The following is an 18356-nucleotide window of genomic DNA, read 5'->3' on the forward strand; positions in this document are numbered from 1 at the left end:
CCTGCTAGTGTTGGAGGGTCTCCTGCAGAGGCGGGAGGTGGCTGTGGCTCACCGTGGGACATTGGCAGCAGAAGTTCTGGGAATTACTCCTTGGCCTGAGCCCTCCCAGAGTCCGCCATTAGCCCCATCAAAGAACCAGGTAGGCTCCACTGCTGGGTCGCCTCAGGCCAAACAACCAACAGGGAGGGAACTCAGTCCCACCCATCAGCAGACGAGTGGATTAAAGTTTTACTGAGCTCTTCCCACCAGAGCAACACCCAGCTCTACCCACCACCAGTCCCTCCCATCAGGAAGATTACACAAGCCTCTTAGATAGCCTCATCCACCAGAGGGCAGACAGCAGAAGCAAGAAGAGCTACAGTTCTGCAGCCTGTGGAAGGAAAACCACATTCACAGAAAGATAGACAAAATGAAAAGGCAGAGGACTTTGTACCAGATGAAGGAACAAATAAAACCCCAGAAAAACAACTAAATGAAGTGGAGATACGCAACCTTCCAGAAAAAGAATTCAGAATAATGATAGTGAAGATGATCTAGGACCTCGGAAAATGAATGGCGGCAAAGATGGAGAAGATGCAAGAAATGTTTAACCAAGACCTAGAAGAATTAAAGAACAAACAAACAGAGATGAACAATACAATAGCTGAAATGAAAAATACACTAGAAGGAATCAATAGCAGAATAACTGAGGCAGAAGAATGGATGTGACCTGGAAGACAGAATGGTAGAATTCACTGCCGTGGAACAGGATAAAGAAAGAAGAATGAAAAGAAATGAAGACAGCCTAAGAGACCTCTGGGACAACATTAAATGCACCAACATTCACAGTATAGGGGGCCCAGAAGGAGAAGAGAGAGAGAAAGGACCCGAGAAAATATTTGAAGGATTATAGTCGAAAAGTTCCCTAACATGGGAAATGAAATAGCCACCCAAGTCCAGGAAGTGCAGAGAGTCCCAGGCAGGATAAACCCAAGGAGAAACACGCCGAGACACATAGTAATCAAATTGACAAAAATTAAAGACAAAGAAAAATTATTGAAAGCAACAAGGGTAAAACGACAACATACAAGGGAACTCCCATAAGGTTAACAGCTGGTTTCTCAGCAGAAACTCTACAAGCCAGAAGGGAGTGGCACGATATATTTAAAGTGGTGAAAGGGAAGAACCTACAACCAAGATTACTCTACCCAGCAAGGATCTTATTCATATTCGACAGGGAAATCAAAAGTTTTACAGGCAAGCAAAAGCTAAGAGAATTCAGCACCACCAAACCAGCTCTACAACAAATGCTAAAGGAACTTCTCTAAGTGGGAAACACAAGAGAAGAAAAGGACCTACAAAAACAAACCAGTAACAATTAAGAAAATGGTAATAGGAACATACATATTGATAATTACCTTAAACGTGAATGAATTAAATGCTCCAACCAAAAGACACAGGCTCGCTGAATGGATACCAAAACAAGACCCATGTATATACTGTCTACAAGAGACCCACTTCAGACCTAGGGACACATACAGACTGAAAGTGAAGGGATGGAAAAAGATATTCCATGCAAATGGAAATCAAAAGAAAGCTGGAGTCGCAATACTCATATCAGATAAAATAGACTTTAAAGTAAACAATGTTCCAAGAGACAAGGAAGGACACTACATAATGATCAAGGGATCAATCCAAGAAGATATAACAATTGTAAATATATATGCACCCAACATAGGAGCACCTCAATACATAAGGCAACTGCTAACAGCTAAAAAAGAGGAAATCGACAGTAACATAATAATAGTGGGGGACTTTAACACCTCACTTACACCAATGGACAGATCATCCAAACAGAAAATTAATAAGGAAACACAAGCTTTAAAGGACACAATAGACCAGATAGATTTAATTGATATTTATAGGACATTCCACCCTATAATGTCCTATATTACACTTTTTTCTCAAGTGTGCATGGAACATTCTCCAGGAAAGATCACATCTTGGGTCACAAATCAAGCCTCAGTAAATTTAAGAAAATTGAAATCATATCAAGCGTCTTCTCTGACCGCAGTGCTATGAGATTAGAAATCAATTACAGGGAAAAAAACATAAAAAAGCACAAACACATGGAGGTTAAACAATATGTTACTAACTAACCAAGAGATCACTGAAGAAATCAAAGAGGAAATCAAAAAATGCCTAGAGACAAATTACAACAAAAACACAAGGATCCAAAACCCATGGGATGTGGCAAAAGTAGTTCTAAGAGGGAAGTTTATAGCAATACGACCCTACCTCAAGAAACAAGAAAAATCTCAAATAAACAATCTAACCTTACACCTAAAGGCACTAGAGAAAGAAGAACAAACAAAACCCAAAGTTAGTAGAAGGAAAGAAATCATAAAGATCAGAGCAGAAATAAATGAAATAGAAACAAAGAAAACAATGGCAAAGATCAATAAAACTAAAAGCTGGTTCTTTGAGAAGATAAACAAAATTGATAAACCTTTAGCCAGACTCATCAAGAAAAAGAGGGAGAGGACTCAAATCAATAAAATTAGAAGTGAAAAAGGAGAAGTTACAATGCACACCACAGAAATACAAAGCATCCTAAGAGACTACTACAAGCAACTCTATGCCAATAAAATGGACAACCTGGAAGAAATGGACAAATTCTTAGAAAGGTATAACCTTCCAAGACTGAACCAGGAAGAAATAGAAAATATAAACAGATCAATCACAAGTAATGAAATTGAAACTGTGATAAAAAAAAACTTACAACAGGGCTTCCCTGGTGGCGCAGTGGTTGAGAATCTGCCTGCCAATGCAGGGGACACGGGTTCGAGCCCTGGTCTGGGAAGATCCCACATGCCGCGGAGCAACTAGGCCCGTGAGCCACAACTACTGAGCCTGCGCGTCTGGAGCCTGTGCTCCGCAACAAGAGAGGCCGCGATAGTGAGAGGCCCGCGCACCGCGATGAAGAATGGCCCCCACTTGCCGCAACTGGAGAAAGCCCTCACACAGAAACGAAGACCCAACACAGCCATAAATAAATAAATATATAAATAAAATATTAAAAAAAAAAAAAAAAAACTTACAACAAACAAAAATCCAGGACCAGGTGGCTTCACGGATGAATTCTATCAAACATTTAGAGAAGAGCTAACACCCATCCTTCTCAAACTCTTCCAAAAAATTGCAGAGGAAGGAACTCTCCGCAATTCATTCTACAAGGCCACCATCACCCTGATACCAAAACCAGACAAAGATACTACAAAAAAAGAAAATTACAGACCAATATCACTGATGAATATAGATGCAAAAATCCTCAACAGAATACTAGGAAACAGAATCCAACAACACATTAAAAGGATCATACACCATGATCAAGTGGGATTTATCCCAGGGATGCAGGATTCTTCAATATACGCAAATCAATCAACGTGATATACCATATTAACAAATTGAAGAATAAAAACCATATGGTCATCTCAATAGATGCAGAAAAAGCTTTTGACAAAATTCAACACCCATTTATGATAAAAACTCTCCAGAAAGTGGGCATAGAGGGAACCTACCTCAACATAATAAAAGCCATATGCAACAAACCCACAGCAAACATCATTCTCAATGGTGAAAAACTGAAAGCATTTCCTCTAAGATCAGGAACGAGACAAGGATGTCCACTCTCACCACTATTATTCAGCATAGTTTTGGAAGTCCTAGCCATGGCAATCAGAGAAGAAAAAGAAATAAAAGGAATACAAATTGGAAAAGAAGAAGTAAAACTGTCACTGTTTGCAGATGACATGATACTATACATAGAGAATCCTAAAAAATGCCACCAGAAAACTACTAGAGCTAATCAATGAATTTGGTAAAGTTGCAGGATACAAAATTAATGCACAGAAATCTCTTGCATTCCTATACACTAATGATGAAAAATCTGAAAGAGAAATTATGGAAACAATCCCATTCACCATTGCAACAAAAAGAATAAAATACCTAGGAATAAACCTACCTAAGGAGGTAAAAGACCTGTACTCAGAAAACTATAAGACACTGATGAAAGAAATCAAAGATGACACAAACAGATGGAAAGATATACCATGTTCTTGGATTGGAAGAATCAATATTGTGAAAATGACTATACTTCCCAAAGCAATCTACAGATTCAATGCAATCCCTATCAAATTACCAGTGGCATTTTTTACAGAACTAGAACAAACAATCTTAAAATTTGTATGGAGACACAAAAGACCCCGAATAGCCAAAGCAGTCTTGAGGGAAAAAAGTGGAGCTGGAGGAATCAGACTCCCTGACTTCAGACTATACTACAGAGCTACAGTAATCAAGACAATATGGTACTGGCACAAAAACAGAAATATAAGATCAATGGAACAGGATAGAAAGCCCAGAGATAAATCCATGCACCTGTGGTCAACTAATCTATGACAAAGGAGGCAAGGATATACAATGGAGAAAGACAGTCTCTTCAGTAAGTGGTGCTGGGAAAACTGGACAGCTACATGTAAAGGAATGAAATTAGAATACTCCCTAACACCATACACAAAAATAAACTCAAAATGGATTCAAGACCTAAATGTAAGACTGGACACTATAAAACTCTTAGAGGAAAACATAGGAAGAACACTCTTTGACATAAATCACAGCAAGATCTTTTTTGATCCACCTCCTAGAGTAATGGAAATAAAAACAGAAATAAACAAATGGGACCTAATGAAACTTAAAAGCTTTTGCACAGCAAAGGAAACCATAAACAAGACAAAAAGACAACCCTCCGAATGGGAGAAAATATTTGCAAATGAATCATCAGACAAAGGATTAATCTCCAAAATATATAAACAGCTCATGCAGCTCAATATTAAAAAAACAAACAACCCAATCAAAAAATAGGCAGAAGACCTAAACAGACATTTCTCCAAAGAAGACATGCAATGGCCAAGAAGCACATGAAAAGCTGCTCAACATCACTAATTATTAGAGAAATGCAAATCAAAACTACAATGAGGTATCACCTCACACCAGTTAGAATGGGCATCATCAGAAAATCTACAAACAACAAATGCTGGAGAGGGTGTGGAGAAAAGGGAACCCTCTTGAACCATTGGTGGGAATGTAAACTGATACAGCCACTATGGAGAACAGTATGGAGGTTCCTTAAAAAACTAAAAATAGAATTACCATATGACCCAGCAATCCCACTACTGGGCATATACCCAGAGAAAACCATAATTCAAAAAGACACATGCACCCCAATGTTCATTGCAGCACTATTTACAACAGCCAGGTCATGGAAGCAACCTAAATGCCCATCGACAGATGAATGGATAAAGAAGATGTGGTACATATGTACAATGGAATATTACTCAGCCATAAAAAGGAACGAAATTGGGTCATTTGTAGAGACGTGGATGGATCTAGAGACTGTCATACAGAGTGTTATTACTTTTGAATGAATAAAGATATATTTTAAAAATTTCTCATCTAAATTTTGAATATAGTAAATGCCGATAGATACAACCACATAAACAAAAGTTCTTTGGAATACTCCACGATTTTAGAGTGTGAAGAGGACTCAAGACCAAATACATTTCAGGACTTGCTGGTCTAGAGCTATTTGCTCTAGAAGCTCCTCCTGAAGTGAATAGGTAAACCCGGAATGAATAGGTGTAGAGGACCCCTCGTCCACAGGGTCTCTGTTTCCACAGAAGCACAGCCTGGGCCTGAATAGGAGCACAAGAATAAAGCAGTAAGAGGGCAAGAGAACTGTAGGTGCTGAAATAACAAACGTGGATGAAAGGAAAAAATCACGGGGCCAGTGATGTTAATAAAAACAATTTTCTCTAGAAGGATGAAGAGTTGTGGCTTTTCAGCCTATTCGGGTGCCTTAGCGGTTCCATAAGTCTGGCTAAACACAGGTAAACCTCAAGCCCTGTTGTGTTGTCTTTAGTCAGAGGTGACTTTGAAGTGACTTGTGTGAGAGGCAACTCTGAAAGAGAGGTTTAGCAAGGAGGAAATGCACAAATAAAGAACTTTCTCCTTCTCATTGCTTTCCCAGATCCTCTGTCAATGGGTCCTCAGAAAGCCCTGGAAACCATTGGTGCGAATTTACAGAAGCAGTACGAGAACTGGCAGCCGAGGGTAAGCTCTTTATTTGCTTTCCTTTTTCTTTCTTACAGGGAAATTTATTTTCTTGGTTTTAAACAATCTTTGAATCCAGATCCTCACCTCGTATAATCCAGTGATTGGACACTCCCCGTGGCAGGCTTGCATCCCCTTTCTGTCTGTTGATGTGCTCCACGGATTCATAATGAAGCACATGCCCTAGTGTGAGCCATTAATTGGATGGTCTGTTATTTATTTTGCCTATGCTTTCCCCTGAAATATTTAGAAAAGAAAAAGTATTTTTCATGTTACTCTTAAATCACGGTTTTTATTTTACACAGGAAATGTATTTTCATTTTCTGCAACCTCAACTAGTTAGAGCTATTTCTCCCATCTTCAATTTTCAAATAGTTGAGGAAAAAAGCAGTCAACATTCAAAAGATGACACCTGTTATATGCTTTGCCTTTGATTCAAAAGGTAAGGTTCTTTTTAGGGAGTCTGTTACCAGCTACTGTGTCTTTTGTTGCCTATATCTTACCATTTTTAAAAAAGAAAAGTGGTATAGAATATAACAACTCTGTCAGATTGCCTTTAAGATCTCAAGTTATTTGTAAACCACCCAAAGACCTATTTTCTTTAGTCTTTCTCATTAACTAGTTTGAGGATTTAATAATTATAATAGAAAGTTAGAAATCTGGGGTGTTTATGTAGGTGCCTTTCCATAAAGCTTTGTGTGATACTGGTTCTGGAATTATCTACAGGACGTGACAAGGAGGGGGTGGTGAGCAGGTGGCCTTGCCGGCGTGCCTCCCATGGGTCTTTGCTTCTCCTTTTCGGGCGTAAGCCTAATGGGAATGTCTTGGAGAACCAGCAAACACTTGCTTGCCTGGGATTTTCGTTCGTGGATTATTTATCCACGTGATCTGGATTTAGGAATTCTTCATGGATTATTTACATTCCAAGAGAAGAGAATGGCCAGGAATAAATTTGTTCCTGCCTGTGATGGTGCCCTTGGTAATTTTTACTGTTGCTCATGGTGCCAGGTGACTAATGTCACAAAACATCTCTGTGCCACTGGTGTGTCCTTGTGCTTTGCATTTCTAACTTTTCAAGTCAGTAGTAATGGAATCTTGTCCTTCCTTCCCCCCTCCCCTCCCCTCCCCTCCCCTCCCCTCCCCTTCCTTCCTCCCTCCCTCCCTCCCTCCCTTCCTTCTGCGTGGCTTGTGGGATCTTAGTTCTCTGACCCGAGATCGAACCTGCGCCCCCTACAGTGGAAGCGTGGAATCTTAACCACTGGACCGCCAGGGAAGTCCTTGGACTCTTCTTCTCTAGAAGGCAGTTTCTTAGTGGAGATTTTCACCTATGTCTAAAGGCTTTGCTTTTTCCTCCCTCAAATTTGTTACCTCTTGGTGGTTTATATAAAAATTCAGTAGCATTTTTCTTGAGAGTACAGTGTGTTTGGATGAGGACCAGAAAGATATTTAGATGGTGTGTTCCTTTGAAAATAGTCGAGATGCCCGGTGTTACCAGTAGAAAATAGTTTCTTTGAGGACTTTGAAGGTACTCCAGGCTAGACAGGCACTTAGGGGTGAGTGAGAGGCGTAGACAGACCTTATAGTCCACGTGGGACAATGTGCACAGGTAATATCGGAAGACGTGATGTCACTGGCAGATGGAAGGTTGAGAACCAGCACTACTGAAATTTAAAAGAATGCCTTTCTGACTTAGCTACTTCTGACCATCCTCTGGGTTTGACTTCATGCTTTTGCTCTTTGCTAGACACATTTGTTTAAAAAAGAACCTGACCAGATCTACTGATTGTATTCTTCATAGGAAGGGTCTCTGCTGTTTTAATTACTTTCTTCCTTTTAAAGAATTATTATATAGAAGATATAGTCTTTTAGAATGCATGTTTAGTATATGAAGACATTATATGTTTATTCCATTTGGTGTGATGTGTAATTTTTGTGTGTGTGTGTGCTAAGAGTTGATTTACTGCTAGCTTTATTATTAGTTTAGCTTGGTAGGTATCAGTAAGTTCATGCTAGCTGACAATAAATGGAATCTTCTACAGTAGGATTATTATTATTTTTAATCTAAATTTCTGTCTATGAGCAGATCTCTTCCATGCTATCTGGAAGAGGCATTAGCATGTAAGGCAGGTAACATTATACATAGAGAAATGATTGCAGATCCAAAAATGACAGTGTAGAATCACTTATAGGACTGAGAAATTACCTTGCCAGGATAGTGGGAGGGCTAACCTTGGGTGGCCAGTAGCAGTACAAAGGGGTATAGTCCTCTGGGTAGATGGTTGCTAGTCTGAGAAAATTTGATAAAGTTAGTGGGATTTCAAGAACAGATCTATAATGTAATTTTTTGAAGGAGAGATAGTTCAAAGGGCTAATGAGGGAGAATGTTTACAGATTATTGGATGCCTAGGAAAAGGTGCCAGCGTACCAGTGTGGGGTGGGATTCCATCTGGGTTGGTTTATAAAGTAGAACTGGAATAAAGTATCAGCTATAGCCTAGAAAGAAGCAGTTCCTGCAGACAGGGTGGGATCTTTTGCCTGCATTCAGGAAGCAGACACAACAATGAATACTTAATATTTTCTTTTTTGAATGCCAAGACCATTACATTCATTTTTAAGTACTATAAGAATGTTTAAAATGTTGCTGCTACAGACTCTTAGTGGGACTTGTGTATTTCAGAGACAAGCCTAAGGTAACAGTGCAGCGGGATACCTGACTGGCTCGCTGGTATCAGTCGTGGGGCTGTGCAATATTCACTGGGCAATAATGGCACGTTTCCTGGTGCAAGTGCACACTTCTCTGTTCTGCACACCTTCACGTGGGTTACGGGAGAGGGAGGGAGGCCTGGCATCCGATGGTGTGGTTTTCAGAGTGTGTCAGCCTCATGCTGCCTCATAGAGTTTGCACAAAACGTGAGGCAGTCACCAAGCTCAGATGTTTGTGCCTGGGCGCCTGGTTCCTAACTATAAATCAGGGTCCTTTGAAACATTGCAGAGCAAAACACACACCACTTTATTGCACTCTACAGGGCTCTCGAGTTTTCTGCAGTAATAGAGAGAGGTTGGCTGCATCTGCAATAAAACAATGGGAACGTTATTAAATTTCTAGACCTTTGATGTAGATACCCATAGATCTGGTTTTCTCTCTCTGTGTCCTGTACGGCAAGACTCAAAAAGGTTGGGCCACTGGAAATAAGGTCATTTTCATTAGTGTTTGCAGAAATCTTTGCATGCCTCCATGTTGCCGTGGATGGGAGCAGGCTGGGGAATCCTGTGACTTCCATCTCGTCCAGGGAGCGCAGAAAATCAACCACTGAAAACCATTATAAGCATTATAAGAGTGGTACCTTGATGAGCTGATTTCCTTCCTGGTGTTAAAATCCTTCTGGTTTTTCCTCTTTACTTTTCTAGCTTTAACTATTCAAGATTAAACAGTTTGATAAAGGTGATTTGGGGTCAAGAAGGAATTTAGAGAAACCATGACGATGATGTTTTTTTCTGAAGCTGCCGGACTATCTGGCCCAGGTTTCCTTGACAGGCCGATTGAGCCCTTTTCTAAATAATTTATCAGTTTGCCATGGGTGAAATATTTCTCCTGATTAAATTTAAGACTTTGCCTTATTATCTTGTAGGTACATAAATTTGTGTTTCTGCGGGAGATTGAAGGAAAAATGCCAACTGTTGTTTCAGCTGAAAATCCTGCAGTTAAATAAACCTCACTCGGTTCAACATAAGTCTCAACTGAAAGTTTTATTGGGAGATGGGAGCAGGAGATTATAAAGCTGAGCGTCTACAGTGAAGAATTTATCTTTTTAAGACTTACTAACAAATTGGGGGGTTCTGGCAGTTTAGTACAAGGTGTGATTTAGGGGCTGGGGCTGGTGGAAGATGGCAAACAAATGGTCTTGTCTCTCCGTTGTTCTTTCCCCAAAGAGTTTCCAAGCCACCAGCAAAGCCACAGCACCTTTCCTTGGGCTGAAATGCAGTTCTCCTGGGTGGCTTGAAAACAAATGTAATGGGAATATCGATAACTTCCTAAGGTAGGTGAAGACATTTGGCAAGACTTCCACTGCCGGCAGGTGTCTGAAGTGACCCTGACTGAGCCCATTTTGTCCGGTGTGCATGTCCACGAAAGGGGACGGAAAGTGCCCTTTGGCACCTTGCTGTGATGCGCCCTCCTCCAGCCAGGCCTCGGGCGGCCCATGCAGTGGCTGTGGGGGAAGCCGAGGTGCTGGACAGCCTCAGTTAATCCTCACGGGACCAATCTTAGTTACCACATGCAGGACATTTGGTGCATTGCACGTAGCAGGTTCTCAATTTCAGCCTTCCCTTCAGTTCGTCGTGCTTCTCAAGTCTGTCAAGCGGTCAAGGGATGAAAGTTGGTTTTACTGTTAGACGGATGCATTTTCACAGAGTTTCCTGCCAGGTGGAATATGTGTAGGGACATGTGTCTTCCTGGAACAAAGCAAGCCTCCACCACCCAGTCCATCATCAGAGCAGAAATAATTGTTGCGTTTTAATTTAAGTGACAATCACCCTTTCCTTCGTATTGATCACAGAGTCGTCTGCATCCTCTCAGAGCATGCGTGAGTGAACTGCAGTGACGATTCTACCTCGTGGCGGGAGGAGAGAGTTTGAGGAGGAAGCCGGTTGCCAGGGCCAGTGGACAGCTTCGTTCGTGTTTTGGGCATTTGCCAGCTCGTCCTTTGGGTTTAGGCACAGCTGCTGTTTGCAGACCCTAACACTTCTTCTGTGCAGCAGTGTCTCCTGGTGGGGTTATGGTTAGGATGCTGGAGTCAGGCTCCTTGCCTCCTCCCAAAAATGGGCCTGACAGCTCAACCCGCCCACCCCGAGGAGAAGGAATCCCATGGCCGCTAGACAAGCTGCCAGGCATTTGGGATTGACTGTAGAACTGGTGGGTGTTAGGGAACGGGCTCTCAGTCCAGTTTGCTTGGTTGGGCTTTGGAGCCCACTGCACTGCTGGGTGACTTGCCACCGCTGGCCTCCTTCCTGCGGTGGTCACGGTGCTTGTGACCCACAGGCTGTGGCGCCTGCCCCTTTGGGGGGTGAGAGTAGGGACAGAGCAGCAGATATTGTTAATACAGACAACTCTCCTTACCCGCCCCCTTCAGTGCTTTGGAATGCGTTCTCTACGGGGTTGCAGCAAAGAACCTTACGCAAGTGGGTTCTCCCTTTTCTTGGGATTTTCAGAGTCAAATGTAGAAACTCGAGGAAGAAACCAGGTTTGCCCTAGGACTGTGTTTCCCACCTGGGAGGTGCTCCAAAGAGATCTGTAGAATAGACCAAGGTGGATTGTTTCTTGTAGTGACTCTGCTTGGGGCAGTCATGTTATGACCCAAGTCCCAAATTGACATTGCAGTTCAGCCAGTGAAAATGGCCCTGTAAGGGAGATCGAGAGCCCTCCTAATGCCATTGTCACACTGTCATTCGCATTCTGCTGTCCCCTAGGCCAGCCAACTCTCCCTCTTCTTGCCTTCGCCAGCCCTTTCCTTTCCTTGGGTCCTAAGGTTGGGCTTGTTTGTGTTTTTGTGACAAACTGCAAATAAGGACTCATAGCCAAAGGCAGAATTGTGAATGGATGGCTCACAGTTTACATAATTCAGTATCTGCTGTGAAGCACTTTGCATCCTGTACTCATTAAATTTGCATGACAGTGTAGACAAAGTCTTCTGGTCTTCTTGGGGTTAACTGTTATGTTTTCACAGTTTCACTTAATTGCTTTCTGCCCGGAATGTTAAGATTTGTACCTGTGACAAACATTTTTTTTATATTTTGCTCTGGCCTTGACAGTGTTCCCAGACTTCATCTTTACCCCTCTTTTCAATCACTGCTCACCTGACAGCTTTTCCATGTACCGGGTTCAGTGAGAATTCTGATTTATGCTCATCAGCTGAAAGTCTCCTCTTTAGCCCTGCCCACATACCTCCCGTCTTGCCCTGTCCCCAGAGGCCAAGGTATTGGAAACAGCCTCTGGATGTGGAGTTTAGATTCTGAAGCATCTTAGCCAAACTCCCCTACTAAATCCATCTCTCACTGCTTTTCCTAAGAGAGCATAAAGGCCTGGCCATCCCTCCGCCAACACTCAGAGCAGCTCAGAGGTCTGACCTGGGCATTCTTTTAAAAACACAATAAACACATGAAAATAGAAGAAGGAAATCATTTTGCAGCCCATCTGGAGGATGAATAGCCTATTGGGGCTGGAAGAACTCTGGCTCTTTCTGGGGAGGGGTGAGTTCACGGCCTGGTAACCAGGCAGAGAACCTGGGCTGGTTGGATTTTGGCTTTGCTACTTCCTAGAAATGTAACTTTTAAGATTTGTTAAGTGTGGGCTTCCCTGGTGGCACAGTGGTTAAGAATCCGCCTGCCAATGCAGGGGACACGGGTTCGAGCCCTGGTCCGGGAAGATCCCACATGCCGCGGAGCAACTAAGCCCGTGCGCCACAACTACTGAGCCTGTGCTCTAGAGCCCGCGAGCCACAACTACTGAAGCCCACGTGCCTAGAGCCCGTGCTCGGCACCAAGAGAAGCCACCGCAATGAGAAGCTTGCACACCACAATGAAGAGTAGCCCCCGCTTGCCACAACTAGAGAAAGCCCGCGTGTAGCAACGAAGACCCAACACAGCCAAAAATAAATAAAACAAATTAAAAAAAAAAAAGATTTGTAAGTGTGGAAGAAGGGTTAATGGGGAAAGTGTCTGCACCAGGAGGGGCCACAGCGCTATGGGCAGATCCCTACTTTCCATGAGAGTTGGAGACCCTCTCTGTGAAGTGCATCCCCCAGGGGCTCACCCTCTCTCCAGCTCCCCGCTCCTGGCTAACCACCTCTGTTCCCTGCTCTCCTCTATGAACTGACCTACTTGAGGGGTCGTAGTTTTAGAGACAAATACAGGCTTAACTCTGTCCTTAACTAGCCTCTCCAGGACATCGTCTCTCACCTTCATGTTCCTTTTAACAAGACAGTTATCTCTGTGTGTGTGACAAATTGCAAATGAGGACCAAATGCTGTCAGTTTGAAACTAAGACTGCAGCTCAGATGTCTGGCATTCACAGATTTCATGTGCAGGGCTGGTTTCCTGAGTTAACCTGGAGGCCCAAGATGCAGGGCTCTGTGTAAACAGCTCTGGAGGACGTGTGAGGATGGAAATAAAGATGTCTGAGGAAGTGCTGGTTCTAAGTCAGAAAGTAGAAGGTGTGGTGCTTTAAAGAATGGAATGTGAAATTTGGAGATGGCAAGGAGCCCACCGTATGCTCACCATGTGTAACTGTGAAGAGTTGTCAAATTATATTCCAGCCAAATGAGAGAGTGCTGATCAAGGGGGAAATGAGAATGGATTGGAGGGGAATGGCCACTTCTGTTATACTTGATTTCATTTTACACGGGAAACTGTATGTCTCAGTGATATTCGTGAGTTGGGGCTTCACAAAGGTTTCTGGACACCCTGTCTTAAATGTCAAGGAGTTACTTGTTGGTGTGATATATAATGGAGATTTTTAAAAAATTAAGATAAAGTTCACATAGCATAAAATTATAAATGGGATCATACACTATGTGGCCTTATGTGTCTGACTTCTTCCACTTAGCATGATGTTTTCAAGATTCATCCATGTGCTTCATGTTGTTGTATGTATCAGTAATTCAGTCCTTTTTATAGGTGAATTACATTCCATTGGCTGAATAGACCACACTTTGTTTATCCATCTGTTGATGGACATTTGGGTTGTATCCACCTTCTGGCTATTATGAATAATGCTGCTGTGAACAGGATGTAAAGCACATGGCCCAACCAGGAGGGTTATATAGGACTTGTGTCAGTGTCATCAAGGAAGTTTCTCTTTTAAAGGGCTGCATGTAGGGCAGGTTCCTTGATAGATTTTTAGTTATAAGCTTTGTTTTGATTAAAAACATTTTTTAGCCAAATTTCAATAAAATTCAAGGAGAGATCATAAATGATTGAAGAGAAATAGCTCAAGATTTGAAGAAATTTAAAGCATCATCAAGGAGTGCTTTGGAAAACATTGCAAATAAATTGGAAAACGTGTATGAAAGGCATAATTTTCTAGGAAAATCAAATGGCCATAATTGACCTCAGAAAAGATAGAAACTCAAAGTGAGTCAATAAATGTAGAAGAAATTGAGAATGTTGTCACAGGGGTCTTCTCCCACTCCTCCTCCCTCCAAAAGATTTCAAACTTTGGAGGAACACAGAATTCTAAGGCTATTTGACTTCTATTATGAGAAGACTGAAATGTGGTAAGTTTAAAAAGCAAAGCACAAAAGAAAATGTATTCAGCAGTCTTAGAATATGCATATGTAACTTATAGAAATTCAGCTGTTTCTTCTTGTCAAATTAATAGTGTAGGTGTGTGTGACATCTGTGTACATGGATGTGTTCGTGTATGTATGAGTAGGTAGGTTGGTCGTTCGCTTGATCTGCCCATCCTTCCACTCGTGCAAGTGCCCTGGAGTGAACATAATGGGAGATGAGCCTGTGGCTCCCCTAGTTGTTCACTGTTTCCACTTGCCTTGTGACATCTTGCTGTGTTGCTTAATTCTAGTCCCACCAACATGTAGTTACACAGATAATCCCTGAAATGATGCACAAAACATTTGTCATGGTGAGTTTGAGGTAGATGCAGAAGAAGACTTTTACCCTAAATCCCGTACACCTTGCATTTAAAAATCATGACTATGTATGACTTTAATAATAGACATCTGATTTAAAATACCTGTTCTCCAAGTATCACTTCGTGTAGGAATGGGACTGTGAGGCAGAAGGACCCACATGTTACCGGCCTGGGTTGTGAAATCCACATGTAGTTCGTCCTGCCACTTCTGTCCTCTCTTGTTTCCATGCATTGTGTGTGTGTGATGTAAGCAGCTAGAGAGTCTATTGCCCGGGGCCTTCCTTCAGCCATTTATGCCTTGGGGGCAGCTTTTGTTACTCTCCCATCCACAGAGGTTGACTTGAGTCTGTCAGAGATGGCTGGTCCCTCTGTCTGTAGGACCAACTGCAGTGAGAGCTGTTTGGTGGGGAGCACCGCCCAGAGGGCAGCACCCTGAGGGCAGTGCAATCCTTGCAGTCACCACCCTGAGGCAGTGGGGGGCAGGTGGAAGGGTCTCTGCTCAGCAAACCTGTTCCCTTTGACTGTGTTTACCAGCTCCATGCATTAAAGTAGCTAAGCTTATTAGGGGCATTTAACCCAAGAAAAACAACCAATGGTGAGAAATCAGTTTGTCTTAGTGGAAGGAAAAGTGTTATATTGAATACTCTAAGGAAAAAAAAAATAAACATCTTGAAAAAAATAAACATCGGTTATGTATAGCACCTTAAATGTTAATGTGAGGGATCCTGTAGTCAGAAGATAACAGCCTGTCTTAAAGGGGTTTACAACCCAAAGAATAGAGATGGCTAATCATCTTAAAATTGATACTTGTACCTGTCCAAGTGGTCCCGGTGCTTTGGGGGTGTGTACATGCAGTGTAGACTCCAGCTGGCTGTGGGTCACAGGTGTGTGAGGGGCCACTTTGGGGCTGAATGCAAGTGTGAGGGCGACACTTCTTTAATAATTATAGGTTCTTGGTATAGCCTCAAATGAGAGGAAATAGTGGTTTTACTTATTTTTTTTTTTTTTAATAAATTTATTTATTTATTTATTTATTTATGGCTGTGTTGGGTCTTCGTTTCTGTGCGAGGGCTTTCTCTAGTTGCGGTGAGCGGAGGCCACTCTTCATCGCGGTGCACGGGCCTCTCACTATCGCGGCCTCTCTTGTTGCGGAGCACAGGCTCCAGACGTGCAGGCTCAGTAGTTGTGGCTCACGGGCCCAGTTGCTCTGCGGCATGTGGGATCTTCCCAAACCAGGGCTCGAACCCGCGTCCCCTGCATTGGCAGGTGGATTCTCAACCACTGCACCACCAGGGAAGCCCGGTTTTACTTATAATTTTAAGATTTTCATCATTGTTAAAAGTCACTGTTTTTAATACATAAAAAGTAGGTAAGTGAACACCCAATTCATTGACAAAGAGAGTTGCAGGTAATGGAAGTGACCATTAGTTTACTGTCCTCTTTTCAGGAAGATGACTATCTAACTAGTGGTGTCTATACTTTTCCATACTCATCCTAGAGTTGCAGATGTGGAACTCAGAGGGAGAGCGATCTGGGGTAGCTTAGTGTGGGGAAAGGGTGTTCCTGCCTTCATTGCCCTAAAGAAATTTCTTGTTTTACAAAGCTGCTCTTTAATTAATGTACTTAGTGATAACTCCCTAACAGTTAACACAGCATTTGCTTGGGAGTCAGGAGACCTGTTTTAATAACGCTGAATACTTGCGACCTTGGATAAATCTCTAAAATCCATTTCAGCTTTAAAATGCTCTCGCTCTAACAAGAGTTTATTCTTATCTATTTAATGAGACAGAATAGTCTGTATTAACGATTAAAGTCAGATGATCTTTTTAGAGGCAAGCGTTTTGGACAGCATTGGGTCTGATTTCTGCAGGACACACAGGAGTAGGAGATGGGGATTATACAGTTCCTCTCAGTGTTTTAGTCGTCTTGAAAATTAGAAGCTCCTTTATTTTTAAAACTCTACTGTTCCTTGTTTTAATTTGAGTATGTTTCTACTCAGCCGATACGAAAATTTTCACCTTTTAAACTGAGGGAGAAAAAGCAGAGCGATTGACCAGGGACCTTGTGGAATTCCATTGGGCTTGTAAGGGAGGGCTTTGGGCTGGTGGGCCTGTGGGGGACCTGGAGACTGTTGATGGCAGGAGCGGGCTCCAGGAAAGAGCAGGCCCCAGCTTTGCAAAGGAACATTTGAGAGTGCGCCTAAGGCCACAGCAGGCATGTCTGCCTCTGAGGGAAGAAGGAATCCAGGTTTTTAATATCTCGGGACCTGATCTTTTATTCCTTTGGCTGTTGTCTTGGTCTGTCAGGACTTTTGTTTTGACGCCAGAGGAAGCAGCTGACTTGCCCTCATATCCCCAAAGCACTCAGAAGGGCTTCAAATGAATGCATAAAGGATGAGCTAGTCTTAGTTTACTAGGGTGACCTGAGGCTGGTTCTGTCACGCTGCCCTCTCCTCCACTTGGCCCGTCTGAGGTGCAGCCAGGAGTGTAGCTGCCCTAGGAAGCCCTGAGCGCACAGGCTCTCTGGAGGCTGCATTCACCTACTGGGTTACAGGCCTTTCTTGCCTTTTAATGGGAATGTTTAGTCTGTTTTCATTTAATGTAATTAGCAACACATCTGGGTTTAAGTCTACCATTTCATTGTTTATTTTGTTTTTGTCTCACCTGGTTTTATTGCTTTTTTCTCCTTTTTTGACTTCTTTTGTAGCAATCAGGTTTTATAATATCATCCCATCTTCGCCTTCTGTTAGTGACACACTGAAGACTGTATGAGCTATGTATTGATGTATCATCTATGTGTTGGTTTAGTGTAGCTCTAGAGGTCTCTGCACACGAGTATTTTAAGTTAGTGCTTCTACCATTTTTCATACAGTGCAGGAACCTCAAAACATCTCACCTCCCGCCTTTACTCACTTTCCCCCTGACTGTGATGTCAGTGTCATGTGTTTTAGTTCTATGTTTATTTTAACCCTACAAGACAGTAGTGTTGTTTTATACACTCAATATTTATTTAGATATATCCATTTATTTACCCTTTCCAACACTCTTTATTCCTTCCTGTATTTCTGTCCTTCTGCCAGGGATCATTTTCCTTCAACCTGAAAAACTTTATTTAATATTTCTTTTAGTATGAGTCTGCTGGAAACAAATTTGTTTAGTTTCTTTTTGTCTGGAAATGCTTTACTTTTACCTGTGTTTGATTTTTGAAGGATATCTTTGCTGGGCACAGAATTCTATAGCAATTTCCTTCTTTTGGTGTAAAGGGGTGTTTTTTTGTTTGTTTGTTTTAGTTTTTAGCTTTTGTTTTCAGTTTAAACAAGTTTAAAAGTGTTTCTCCCTCATCTTCAGGCTTCTGTCCTTTCTGTTAAAAAGTTGGCTATGAGTCTTAATATTTGTCCTTTGAAGGTAAACCCCCGCCACCCCCGCCCCGACTTAAAAGCTTCTTTCTTAGTTTTCATCATTTCGCTGCAGTGTTCTTGGGGTGGTTTACTGCGTCTTTATCCTTTATGGTGCTTCTTGACCCTGTGGCTTAATGTTTTTTGTTAGTATCACTTCAAATGCCACCT

General features: G+C 42.2%; 1 protein-coding gene across 6 annotated transcripts in view; it reads left to right on the forward strand.

The window, feature by feature from the left end:
* The window catches only part of RPTOR (regulatory associated protein of MTOR complex 1), a 451485-nt gene that overhangs the window by 199061 nt on the left and 234068 nt on the right, over nucleotides 1-18356 (forward strand). For all 6 annotated transcript variants that reach the window (XM_082372791.1, XM_082372792.1, XM_082372793.1 and 3 more), the window contains one exon: nucleotides 6065-6147. In XM_082372791.1, coding sequence (XP_082228917.1) covers nucleotides 6065-6147 — 83 coding nt within the window. The remainder of the gene's footprint in view (nucleotides 1-6064; nucleotides 6148-18356) is intronic.

The sequence above is a fragment of the Balaenoptera borealis genome, assembly GCF_965194805.1.
Source record: "Balaenoptera borealis genome assembly, chromosome: 20".
Lineage (NCBI taxonomy): Eukaryota > Metazoa > Chordata > Mammalia > Artiodactyla > Balaenopteridae > Balaenoptera > Balaenoptera borealis.